At 50.0% G+C, this 12,942-nt stretch overlaps 2 protein-coding genes across 5 annotated transcripts; one reads left to right on the top strand and one right to left on the bottom strand.

Annotated features, from left to right (window-relative positions):
* Positions 1–72: 72 nt before the first annotated feature.
* On the top strand, positions 73–4,183 carry MRPL40 (mitochondrial ribosomal protein L40). Of its 2 annotated transcripts, none has more exons than XM_046024631.1 (4): positions 73–843; positions 1,159–1,242; positions 2,764–2,922; positions 3,747–4,183. In XM_046024631.1, exons 1-4 carry the CDS (start codon positions 791–793, stop codon positions 4,069–4,071), a joined length of 621 nt encoding a protein of 206 aa, XP_045880587.1. In that variant the 5' UTR covers positions 73–790; the 3' UTR covers positions 4,072–4,183. The 2 variants fall into 2 exon arrangements, with proteins under 2 accessions (XP_045880587.1, XP_045880588.1); XM_046024632.1 differs by having other exon boundaries at positions 792–843; positions 2,715–2,922.
* On the bottom strand, positions 1,525–12,131 carry C12H22orf39 (chromosome 12 C22orf39 homolog). Of its 3 annotated transcripts, none has more exons than XR_006821030.1 (4): positions 12,090–12,131; positions 11,774–11,941; positions 8,266–8,680; positions 1,525–1,620 (listed from the first exon to the last, which is right to left on the bottom strand). XR_006821030.1 is itself a non-coding variant. In XM_046024634.1 (3 exons), exons 1-3 carry the CDS (start codon positions 12,111–12,113, stop codon positions 8,552–8,554), a joined length of 321 nt encoding a protein of 106 aa, XP_045880590.1. In that variant the 5' UTR covers positions 12,114–12,131; the 3' UTR covers positions 5,871–8,551. The 3 variants fall into 3 exon arrangements, 1 of the variants encoding a protein (XP_045880590.1); XR_006821029.1 differs by lacking the exon at positions 1,525–1,620 and adding an exon at positions 5,871–6,791; XM_046024634.1 differs by lacking the exon at positions 1,525–1,620 and having other exon boundaries at positions 5,871–8,680.
* Between the last annotated feature and the right edge of the window lie 811 nt (positions 12,132–12,942).

The raw sequence follows: 12,942 nt of genomic DNA on the forward strand, positions 1-12,942 counted from the left end.
TCTTCTTCGCGGGCAGGGGCAGGGCAGTGTGACCCCACTTGGAGCCCGCCCGGGGCGCGGTCGCCGACAAGGGGCTCGACTAGGAGGGCGGCTGGCGAGCTGGGCCTCGAGTTGCAGCCCGGGCCGGCGAAGCCAGGAAGGGTCGGGATGGCGTGAACGGCCCTCTCACCAGCTCTACCTTGCTGGTGCCGAGTCCGACTAATTAGCTAGCTTCCGTCATTCATCAATACTCGTTTGTTGGGCATCTCGCGAGCGCCAGGCCACGTGCCGGAACCCGGATGCTGTGGCCGGGGCCCCGGAGTTCGGACGAATGCCGGGAAGGAGCTATCCCTGAGGGCTGGGACGGGGGGTGGTCGCGAGGGATACCGAGACGAGTGCGTTTAGGGAGATCGGGACAATTTACAGAGACGTAGGCACTTGTACCCGGAAAGACGCCCTCTCGGCCACTCTGGCTGCACTGCGGGGTCTGAGCCCTCGCAGGGACACAGGCCGACTAGCTAGAGCAACCGCTGATAGAGCTGTACTCTCAGCAGGGAAGAGCTCGCAACAACCAGCAGACACGGAAGGGAGGACGCAGAGCTAGGTGCAAGGAGCTCGGGGCGTGCCCGCGCGCTGTCGGGGCGTGCGGGGCGGGGCCACGTCGGGGGCGGTCCAGGTTCAGGCCAGCCCTCAGTAGCCGGAACGCGGGAACGCGGAGCGACGGGAAGGCCGGAACTTTGAGAAGGGCACTGCGGCCCGGACCGCCAAGGGGCGCGCGCCCGGAAGCAGTGGGTTGACTGCCAGAGGGGCGATGGCATTCGCGGCGCTGGGGGTTTCCGCTCGCGCTCTGCGATCACGGAGTTGGTGAGTGCGGAACCCGGTAGTGTCGTGGGGTCCCTCGCCTGTGCTCTCTCACCGATCGCCCTTGACCACTTTATCTCAGGGAGGAGCTAGCTGATCGCGCCTCTTCCTGTAGATGAAAATCCAAAGACGCTGGCGAGCAGGGACTCTGCCCAAGTGCTCTCTGGTGTGAACGGGGGATTTTGGCAAGTCTCCCACGTTGACTTGTCACATCCAGCAGTTACCAGGGCTCCAGGTTTTAAGGGTAGCATAATTTTTTGCTCTTTTCCCGTTTAGTGAGGAGAATCAGATATTTATATATCCTTTTGTCTTTTTCAGGCTCCTGGGAACTTGGCAGACACAGATTAGAGATACCCACCAGCGAGCTTCTTTATTGTCCTTCTGGGAACTAATTCCCATGAGGTAAACTACCCTGGGCCCGACCCTTCGGGGGTGTCTACAGGAGACTGATGTGCATATGAACAGAACAAGACTACAGGACATTTGGTTTGCAAAATTACTTGCCTGCAAAATATCTTGGTTAAATTTACTATTTTTTAAAGATTTTGTTTATTTGACAGAGAGAGACATCGAGAGAGGGAACACAAGCAGGGGGAGTGAGAGAGGGAGAGGGGCTTCCCCTGACCAGGGAGCCTAATGCTGGGCTCGATCCCAGGACCCTGGGATCATGATCTGAGCTGAAGGCAGACACTTAAGGACTAAGCCACCCAGGCGCCCCTCTTGGCTAAATATAGGTAGATGCTTTTGTTTTTCAGCATTCTGTATGTGGAATACTGCTGCCTGTAATCAGAAAACAAAAATTAAATATAAAAATGGTTTAGAAATTAGTTTTAAAGGGATTGTTGGACGTTTTAAAAGACACAGCATAGATATCTGATTTCCCAGAGAGACCTAGGGAGGCATGAGGATTCGCTTTTCCACCTAGGAGTCTGGATGCTTTCTAGGGACTTGATTCACAAGACTCAGTCTTGATGCTAGAGGATTTACTTATTTTCTTTCTTAAGATTTTATTTATTTGTTTGAGAGAGAGAGCGAGCCCAAACTGGGGGAAGGGCTGAGGAAGAGGGAGAAGCAGACACCCTACTGAGCAGGGAGGGCCCCCTGGCTGGCTGTGAGGCTGGAGCCCAGAACCCTGGGATCATGACCTGAGTGGAAGGCAGACGGTTAACCTACTGAGCCACTCAGGGGACCCAGAGGATTTACTTATTTTTAATAGTATATTATCCCCATAGGAGATCTGTTCCTGAGTATACATTGGACTTTTGTGAATGCTCTAGGATGGGAAATTTGTTAAGAAACCCCAAAAAGTAAAGAGAGACCTACCAGTCACTTTTATTACTCAAATGACTTTTACAAATCACAAATCCAGGGGTGCGTGGGTGGCTCTGTTGGTCAAGGATCTGTCTTCAGCTCAGGTCATGGTCACAGGGTCCTGGGATTGAGCCCTGCATTGCACTGGGCTCCTTGCTCAGAGGGGAGTCTGCGTGTCCTCCCTCCCCCTTGCTCATGCTGTCTCTCTCTCTCAAATAAATAAAATCTTTTTAAAAAAATCACAAATCCATTTAAAATGTGAGTAATGATTTTCTAATTCATCAGTTTGGTATTTTTAGTTTCCATTGCAATCCCAAGACACACCCGAACCCAACATGAAAGATGAGTACTTATTTTTAATTTATACCCTGATGGCCCATCAAGTTTTTCTAGCCCTTCCTGGGTTGCCAGTGCCCACGCATTCTGACAAGGACCCTGTCACACTCAGAGGCGGTCCCCTTTCACACTCAGCTCATGAGGTTAGACCCACGTATAGTTCCTTCCCCAGTGGAGAGCACAGTACAAGTTCCGGGCACCTCACCTAGCACCATGTCTCTCAGCAGGTTTGCGAGACTGAAGAGGAAAATATCTAATGTTTGCTTTATCCGCTAGAGCAGAACCTCTGCGAAAGAAGAAAAAGGTAGATCCTAAAAAAGACCAAGCAGTAAAGGACCGTCTGAAAAAGAGGATCAGACGACTGGAGAAAGCTAGCCAGGAGCTAATTCCCATTGAAGATTTTATTACACCTGTGAAGCTCTTGGATAAAGCAAGGTGAGAGTTCTCTAGGGTCGAGGTTCTAGGACAGAGTTCCATCATCTTCAGGTAGTTGTATCTGCATTTCACACCAGTCAGGTGAGTGGGCGTGGGCTGACTAGGTCCCAGTCTCAGTCCTCTTCTCCTTGACTGTGTTTTGTGGGAGGTGGCGAAAGCATTCCTGGGTGGTGCTCCTGAATGGCTGACGTGGGAAGGAAACTCAGAAGAACTGTTTGATAAACCAGTTCATGTTGTTGCTTTTTTGCAAGCTGAGTTTTAGCTGTTACTGATAACCTGAGCCTTGGGTCTGCAGCCCTTGCCTCATCTTGATGGTAGAAACTCCTTAGCCTCTAGCTTTATGGTACAAATGCTCATAGTTGGGATGTGTTGTGTACAGGCCTGGCAGGGTTGCTGCCTTGTAAAAGCGTGTACCATTTATAAAGTAACAGCTTGCCATACAGGTGGGACAGAGCAGGTGCTTCTTTGTATTCTGTGGCTGATCTCGGCTCTTGTCTCCTTGGGACTTGGGTGTCCACTTCATGACACCACTTAACATTTCCACACTCACCAAAGGTAGTCTCAGCCTGGGGTAAGGGAAGGGCTGCCAGTCTTCTTGTTTCTTGTATCCATGTAAAGGAGATGGCACTGGCTTCCAGCATCAGTTGCATCTGCTACCACATCACCATTCCATTATTTAATTTATCCCTAACTTCCATGTTTTCCCCCAATTCCCATCTCTGTCTGGCAGTGGGGACGTTTTGGTCGTAGGCAGTCACCCAGCCTACCTGGCCAGTGAGATCGGTGCTTCCTAGCTTTACACCTTTGGATTTGTGTGTTCCCAGACAGCGGCCTCCTGTGGAGCTTCCCTTTGAGGAGAGTGAGCGGAGAGCTCTGCTTCTGAAGAAGTGGTCCCTGTACAAGCGTCAAGAGCACGAGAAGGAGAGGGATGCCATCAGGACCATGCTCAAGTCCCAGCAGGAAGCTCTGCAGGAGCTGAAACTCATGTCCCCAGAGCTACATGCGGAGGCTACCAAGCGGGACCTCAGTTTGTTCCCCTTTGAAAGAGAAGGACCAGATTACACGCCACCAGTCTCCAACTACCAGCCCCCTGAAGGCAGGTACCATGATATCACCAAGGTATACACACAGGTGGAGTTTAAGAGGTAGAGCTGCAGGCACCTGCCTGCAGAACACGCTACCCTTTAGAGCCAGGAGGATGAGGGCTCAAGCTTGCTTGTCACAGAACCAGGCATGCTTTGAATAAATACGTTTAATCAAGTGTCTCTGTCTTATGCTTGAGTCAAAATTAATTGACCTGAAGCCTGATGGAGGTGAGAGATGGTGCCCTTGTCTGGTACTGGGGAGAGAATGACCAAAACATTTAACCACTGTACCCCAGTAAAAAAGAAGATTCCAGTTGTGTGGGGTAGACACCACCAGCAAGAGGCAGCTAGGTACCTCAAGAGCAGAGAAGGATGTGCAGACTGCAGACTATGTGCTGTGCGTTGTCTGTGTACCTGTGCAGACAGGAGAGGCTGGGCCTTCCCACTGAGGAAATGGAACACGGGACCTTCCCCACATCTCTGGCAGGGCCAGCTTTGGGTTTTAAGCTGGGGAGGGAAGTGGAAGAGAGTGGAGCAAGTCTGGCACCCACTACTTAAAGTTGCTGTGCTCCCTAGGAGGGCGTAGCACCCGACTCTTGATTCAAGTGTTAGTCTGGAATAGTGAATGTGTTAGTGTGCCGGGGCTGTAAGAGCAAAGTACCACAGACCAGGGGCTTAAACCACAGAAATTTGTTTTTCATAGCTCTTGAGGCCAGAATTCCCAAGATCAAGGTGTTGGCAGGACTGGTTTTTCCTGAAGCTGTTCTTTGCTTGCAGAGAGCCACCTTCTCCCTGGGTCCTCTCCCTTTCTGCCTGTCTCATGTAATAAGGATACTAGTCAGATTGGATTACGGCCCAGTATTATGACCTTTTAAATTAATTACCTCCTTAAGTACCCTATCTCTAAATAGTCCCATTCAGAGGTACTAGTGGTTAGAGCTTTCACACAGGAATTTGGTGGCAGGGGGTGGGGGGTGGGAAACAACATAATTCAGCCAGAAATAGTGAAGGTCCAGTGAGCAAACAGAGCCATTTCTCCTAGTGACTTGCATTGCTACCTCAGAAAGGGTTTGAGTTTTTCACCGCCTTAGTAGAGATAAACCAAGAAAACATTTCATTTGAGGAAGAATTCAGATTGTTTTCTTCTGGTATGGGGTTCACTTTTGGTTTAAAAACTTACTAAACATTTTTACTGGATAAAAACACTGCCTAAGGATTCTAAGTTCGTTAGTTCTATCTTTGAGACAAACACTGAATATGGCCACTTTTCACAACCTCACTGCTCCCTTAAGGTCCACACCACTGCCACCTTTTGTCTATTCCACTCTAGCAGCCGACTGATCCCTCCATGTGGCCACTTCCCCCCCTCCCGCCCTCCCCTGAGTCCTCTGCACAGCAACCAGAGGGCTCTGTAAAGCACAAGCCAGAGCAGGCATTTGGCTACTCACCACCCATGATCACACTTACAGACCCCCATCCACCTTCCCCCCACCAGCACATGGCACCCAGTTGTTCCTTGTGGACTGTGGGCTGCTTCCCCTATAAGGCTCAGGCCTCTTCATCCAGGTCTGGACTTAGATGCTGAGGCCTTCCCCACCTCCCTGTTGGGTTTTGTTTTGTTTTGTTTTTAGTTTTATTTATTTGTCAGAGTACAAGCAGCGGGAGTGGCAGGCAGGAGCAGCCGCCTCCCTGCTGAGCAAGGAGCCCAATGTAGGACTTGATCCCAGGACCCTGGAATCAGGACCTGAGCTGAAGACAGATGCTTGACTGACTGAGCCACCCAGGCACCCCTGCAGGTGCTTTGTTGTAGTGCTTTTCAAACAATAGGTTTCATCCATTAGGTTATATAATCAATTCATGGGGTCAGGGCCAGCAGTTATAACCTTTTATTTTGAAGTAGTTACAGATTTACAGGAAGCTGGAAATAAAGATGCAAGGAGGGATTGTGTGTGGTTCTCCCAGCCTCCCCAAGTGTTAACATCTTACACACCACATACAGTGTGTAAGAAAGAGACTGACACAGGCAGAGCCCAGAATGCATTCAAGTTTCCCACTGTGTCTGCACTCATCTGTGTGTATGTCTAGCATTGCACAATTCCATCACACGCAGCCCTGTAGGAGTCAAGGTTCCGTTACCACAGGATCCCCTTATGTACCCTCCTTCCATCCCTAACCCTTGGCACCATTAGCCATTCTCCATCCCTATTATTACATCATCTCACCAATGTTACACAAATGCAACTATGTCATATGCACCCATTTAAGATTTTTTAGCTCGGTATAATTTACTTGAGCTTCGCCCAAGCTGCTGCACATACAGCAGTTTCTTTTCAGTGGCACAGAACTGCAAATGTCAGTGTATCACACCTTGTACAGATAAGGACTGTTTTGTGAGGCTTATCTCAACCATATATGCAGTATATAAAGTATATCCCAGGTCATAAAACTTGTTACGGGTTTCATGCAAAAAAATTTGAGAGCTGCTCTATCTTCTCACTGCCCATTTTCTTCACAGCACTTACCATTATTTTAGACTTATTTAATGATGTTTAAATGTTTATGTCAGGCTCCTAAACTCAACTGGAACTCTTTGAAGGCAACTTGCCCATTTCAAGAGTGCAATCCCAGAGCCGAAGGCCCCACTGGGCAGTGTAGCAGGTGCTCAGATGTTGGGAGTTAAAAGTTAAAACAGGAGCAGACGTAGGAACATTCTGTGCAGCAATGATTATCTGTCAGTAAGACTTCCTCACAGGGAGAGCATTCAGTGGCGGGCAGCCTCCAGCCCTAAATAAGCACATAGAGAATGTGGATCCCTTGTGGTAAGCCCTCAGGACTGCTGTGCTGGCTGCCACTGCAGCACGTCCCCCCCTCCTGAGGAACCCCAAGGGATCATATGCAGATTGCAAAATTCCAATGTCCCTTCCTGTGTTTCAGAGTGAAGAGAATGCCTGTAGCTCCCCAGCAGCCTTCCCACTCCTCTCCTCCTCGGCTGGAAATGCTCCAGAAAGTAGCCACAGACACAAGGCAGATACCCTGGCTGACTCAGATATCAAGACACCCACCCTGAGATAGGCTCTTCTTTATACCCACCCCTATGCTCCTGGGCTCTTATATGCACACCCCCCCACCACTCACAGGTACATGCAGTCACAGGGAAGGACCGTTGGGGGCCTGTGTGCAAATGCCCCTACCACTCAATGGGTAAACACACACACACACACACACACAGGGAGAGGCTACTGGGGACCTATGTGTAAACCACCACCCCCACACACATACCCTGGTACACAGAGTCACAGGGAAAGATCACTGGGGACTTGTGTGCACATATCCCTACCGCTCACAGGTACATACACAGGGAGAGGTTATTGGAGCCCTATGTGCAGATCCCCCAAAACTTACAGGTATGTGCAGTCACAGGGACTCTTGGGGTAACACAGGATGACAGGGCAAAATCTAATTTTTAATTTGTGCCTTTCTGAAGTGATAGGATTATTTTGCCCCCAAAAATGAGTTAAAAGATGTCTGACCCACTGCTTGTGGCCAGGTTGGGGCCCAGTTGTGAGGAGGGTACTAAAGTGGCAGCTTGGCCAGGAAGAAGCAGAGAGGTTGCAGAGCACACAGCCAGCCTCACCCTCGGCACCATGCCACGGGGCCTGCTCTGCAGCCACGAGATGCTAAATCATTTCGTTAGTGATAAAAAGACTTCAAAAACGAGTTCTTGTTGGCTCACATGCATATATTTTAAAAACACCTACAGGGGCGTAAGTATACAAAATTCCCATACTCTCTGAGCACAATAATGTCAGATGCTAAATCTAACAATCTCAACTATTAAATTGTGGATTTAATTTTCAGTCTGTTTGAAATCACATGTGTGAAATGGCATTTGAGATAATCTACATTTTCTAAAACTGACTAAGGGAAATTTTAAAGGAAGGAGACTAAAATTCCATGCACCCTGGGCTTGGGTTTCTTGAGCCAAGAATCTATGATCCCGTTTAATGCGAGACTGTATTCTGTAGCTGTGTTCGTTTCTTAAAAACCAAGAGGCCTATCTCCTATGAAGAGCAATGCCGCAGATGAACTTAGTGAGTGGGCTAGTAACTCCGTGTAAGCACCAGGGGCTGGCAATGCACACTGTCACCAAGTCAAGACCAGGAAAGGTGTTCCCCACAGCATGACCATTTAGTTACCTCATTAGGAGCCCCCCCCCGCATGTGTCCACCTGGGTCAGGTCTATTGCTCAAGAGTTTACCTGAGAATGCTGTTGTCCCTGGGAGTGAAGCATGAACTGGCCTGACCTGGCTGCTCACTGAGATCTGTGGTGGTGTTTGGCATCCTGGGAGCTGTGCGGTGAGCGAGATTGTCTGCCAGAGCAAGGCAGCAACGGGGGTGGGCAAGGAGGGCTGGAGACCCCGGGCTCTGTGTTCTAAGCCGAGTGGAGAATTCAGGGACCCACTAGACTGAGCCGGTCACTGTCCTTAGGGTCCTGCGACAGCCCCACTTGAAACAGATGAGAGGAAGCTGTTCCGGAGTGCTCATCACTGGTCTTTCTCCTCCTGTGGTAGAGGGAGGTGCCAGTCTGCAGGAGGGCTCTGCCTCAGGGCCCACACCAGGGCGTGCTTCCGTGTAGCCTGGACTCTTGCACGCTCGCTCTCACAGAGGGACCGCTGTGCAAAGGAGACCCCCGGTCACTTCCGACTCACGTCTCCCCTGTAATTCCCTTCTCCTCAGCCCCCTTCCGAACAAGCTGGAAAAACGAAGCTTAAGGCACATACCACTCCAGAACTTGGCTGCTTCTACCTAATAAACCTTGGCGATTATTCCATACTAAAACACAAAGATCTAGATCATTCCTTCCTAAGCTACTGTGAAAACTACTGTACAGATCACAATCATTTGAGTAAAGTTTAAAATGTCTTCTTCTGGGCCTCAGGACTTGATGCCTTCAGTTCGACCTAATCAGATTTACCTGCTGAGACCAGCATGAGGCCAAGCTGAGAGGAGAGACAAGAGTCTGAAAGAGTGGCCTCAGTGGGGAGGATGAGGTAAAAGACACATGCCCAGGTAGCTCTGGACAGGGGAGGAGGAATCCAGACAAAAGACAATAGGTTCCACTCAACCAGCGGGCTTTTCTCTGCTACTCTCTTCCCAAAATAAACACAGCGCAGTACCTTATAACCATGAAAGGTGCACTTGGTAGGTGCCAAGCACTATGCTGGCCTTTTTACAGATATAATTTCACCTTCTCTATCTCATTGTCTGTCTTTGCTCAAGCTCTACTATCTTAAACAGAATGTTTTTGTTCTTACTTAAAAAGCAATCAGAAATGCAAAGGATATGAAAAACTCCCAGACCTCTGTCCCTGTGGTGAAACTAACAGCTTCCCCAACACAATTTTAGACCCAAATTTTAGTGCTAATAGTGTTTCCCTAAAGATGGAATAATCTACTGCCTAGTGTACTTCCATGATTTATCACTAGGTATACTACGGGTACTTTTCCCTGCCCAGATAGATTGCTATCTATTTTTTTTTAATGGCTAAGTTGTACCCCACTGTGTGGAGGAAGTTACTCGATTACACATCTACTAGCAGCATTTAGGATGCTTTCAGTATTTGTACTATCATAGTGATGCAGCAGGTATTTTGAACGTTTTTTTTTTTTTTAAGATTTTATTTATTTATTTGACAGAGCACACAAGTAGGGGGAGCATCAAGCAGAGGGAGAGGGAGAAGCAGACTACCCGCTGAGCAGAGAGCCCTACGTAGGGCTTGATTCCAGGACCCTGGGATCATGACCTGAGCTAACGGCAGACACTTAACAGACTGAGCCGCCCAGGCACCCCAGATATTTCGAAGTTTTAAATGCACAGTTACCCAGTTACTTCCCAAGGATGGACTTCCAGAAGTAAAATAAGGAGGTCAAAAGGTATCCTTTTGACAGATAATCAGGATAAATCAACATTCCACCAACACTGCACAAGGGCCCCTGACTCTCCAAACCCTTATCAACACTTCTGACATTTCACTGGGCAGAAATCACTTGTCATTTGACCTTGTATACCAGGTCATTTAATTTTCTTTTTGAATGAATTCCTTCTTTGTGCCCTTTGTCCATTTTTAAAAAAGATTAAAAAAAAACCTTACTTATTTGAGAGAGAGAGGGGGAGAGAGAAAGCAGGAGCAGGGGGAGGGGCAGAGGGAGAATTAGGGAGCCTGCTCAGCAGGGAGCCTGACACGGAGCTCCATCTCAGGACCCTAGGATCATGACCTGAGCTGAAGGCAGATGCTTAACCGACTGAGCCACCCAGGCACCCCCTCTCCCCACTTTTCTATCCTGAAATCATCCCCATTTTTGTAATAAGAAAAGCTCTTACTGAGCTCTCCCTAAAAAAGTTACTAATTTCGTGCCATATAGTCTACAAGCTATCTTTCCGAATTTTTTGATTTCCACTTATACTAGACCTGTCATCATTTTCTTTTATATAGAAGCTTGGTTTCCACATCTGTTTGTCTGTTTTAATAATCACATACATTTAACCATGCTGAAGCAGCTGCCAGCCCTGCTGGATCTTCTTCCCCCTTCACCATGAGCACTGCACCCTCAAGCTTCTCTTCATGTCCCCATCCAAAATAGTTCCAAGGCACCACTACCTATTCTAGACTGGAATGAAAGCGCCAGAAGGGCAGGGGCTCTGTTCTCATCACTCTTCTATCTTTAAGAGCTCCCAACATGATAAATATTCGCTGAATGAACAAAAAACCAGAACCACCTCCTCACTGGTCTCTTTGGCCCTCCATAATACACTCTCCCACCCTGGCAGTCAGACTGATAAATATCTATACCTGTCGAGATATACATATACATATATATATATATATACATATATATATATATATATATTTTTTTTTTTTTTTTAAAGAGAGGGAAGGGGAGGGAGGGGTGAGGGGGGAGAGAGAGAGAGAAAGAGAGGGAGAGAGAGAGAAACCCAAGCATGCTCCCTGACCAGAGCAGAGCCTGATTCCATAATCCAGAGATCACAACCTGAGCCTAAATCAAGAGTCTGTCACCCAACCGAGCCACTCAGGCACTCCCTGCCCCCACCCCCCTCTTTAAGTAGGCTCCATGCCTAACCTGGTGCCCAGTGCTGGGCTTAAACTCCTGACCCCAATATCAATACCTGAGCTGATGTCAACAGTCAGACGCTTAACAAACTGAGCTACCCAGGGCCCTCAGACTGATCTTTTCAAGATATAAATCAGATCATGCTTCCTATGATCTGTAAACCCATCTTTAAGGCCCACCAGGTCCCTGGTACTTCTCTAGCCTCATCCCCTACCCCTCTATAGCCCACCGTCCTTCTGCTATAGGCACCTGGTCCTTCTTTGTGCTCCTCAGATGCGCCCCGCCCTGGGCTAGGTGAAGGCTGTTAAGGCTGGTTCCCGGTCTTTCAGGCCTCAGCAATATCAACTCCTCTGCAGACCGGCTGAGGACACTAACGCTGTTAGGGGATCCCTCCTCTCTCTCCAAACCACTCTACATTCTCTTCCTTTCTTTGTTCTTCAGTGTCTGAAACCCCCATTGATACACTAATATTTGTTATTTCTCAAAAGAAAGGAAGCACAACCAAAGGGGGAACCCAGACAGTACTCCTCTCCAGCGTCCCCTGGCCTGGAACGTGGGGAGGGTGTGGTCCGTGCACTCAGACGCCGGGGCAATGCACCCCCACGGCCCAGCGCCACCCCCAGCTCCCCAGTGCACCTGGGCCTCCGCGCTCCGACGCTCCTCCCACTCCCGGCAGCTGGCCAGGTCGCGCCGCCACTGCTCGCAGGCCGGCCGTTCGCCGTGGACGTAGTAGTGGTGCAGGAAGTGTCTGGCGCTGCGGCAGAGCTTCCACTCCGCGCGGTAGACTTCGCAGGGGCGCGGCGGCTGCAGCGAGAAGCACGCCTGAGTCAGAGGCCGCTGCACTACCCGCCTAGGGACCTCCATCCCGCCCCTTCCTTGGGAGAAGCCTCGGGTAATCCGGTCATCCGACCCAAGGAGGTTCCTGCATGTCCCGGGCGCCCCTAGCACTCACCCGCCAGCCTCCACCGTCCGCCATGTCCGGGCGACTGCGGAACCCCGCCTCTGAGCTCGCTAGCCAATGAAGATTGAAGACAAGCCGTACCGCGTGATAGACGGATAGGAACCAATGAACTCTGCGCTGTGACGCCGGACTCCTCCCCCACCTCCTTGACACGCACCAATAAACAAGACTTCCGGGCTGAGCCGCCAATAACAGCCGGGGGGCGGTGACGAGCAGAGGAGGTGCTCAGGATGGCCAAGGGGCGGAGCAGGGGCGGGGCTTGCCAGGGGGTAGAAAGCCCCGTGGCGCTCTGGCTGCGAGGCGGAAAGGATGACAGTGGCCCTTCGTCTGGTGTCTGGAGGGCCTCCCGGGATGCACAGCCACCTTATTAGCTATTTCTGAAACCACGGGGTCCAAGCCGGTTTTCAGCAGTTTTATTAAATCTCAAAAGATAGGGTTCGTTTTCATAAGCACGTACTGAGCATCGGCTCCGTGTGGCAAAGCTGTCAAGTCTGTGGATGCAGCGGACTCGGTGAGGGTGGCCCGCTGTGACCTGTTGGGAGTTGGGGTTCTAGGGCGCCGGATGATCTCCCGAGGGAACGCAGGCTGGTAGTGGAGGCGAGCGAAGGGTGTTCTGAGCACAGTGGTGAGCTGGTCAAAGGCGTGGAGGCTGTGTGTGACACGGAGTAGAGGGGAAAACCTTACTAAGGGTGGGGCGCCTTGCATGTCTGATTAGGAGTGAAGGCTTTACTCTGAGGTGTGGGAAGACATGAAACCTTTATAAAAAGGAGGTGACAAGAGGCAATAAAAGCAAAGAGGCTGGTGATCTGCGGAGGAGCCCCGCAGTACCTACGCAGGGGTTCTC

The sequence above is a fragment of the Meles meles genome, chromosome 12 (genome assembly GCF_922984935.1).
Source record: "Meles meles chromosome 12, mMelMel3.1 paternal haplotype, whole genome shotgun sequence".
Classification (NCBI taxonomy): domain Eukaryota; kingdom Metazoa; phylum Chordata; class Mammalia; order Carnivora; family Mustelidae; genus Meles; species Meles meles.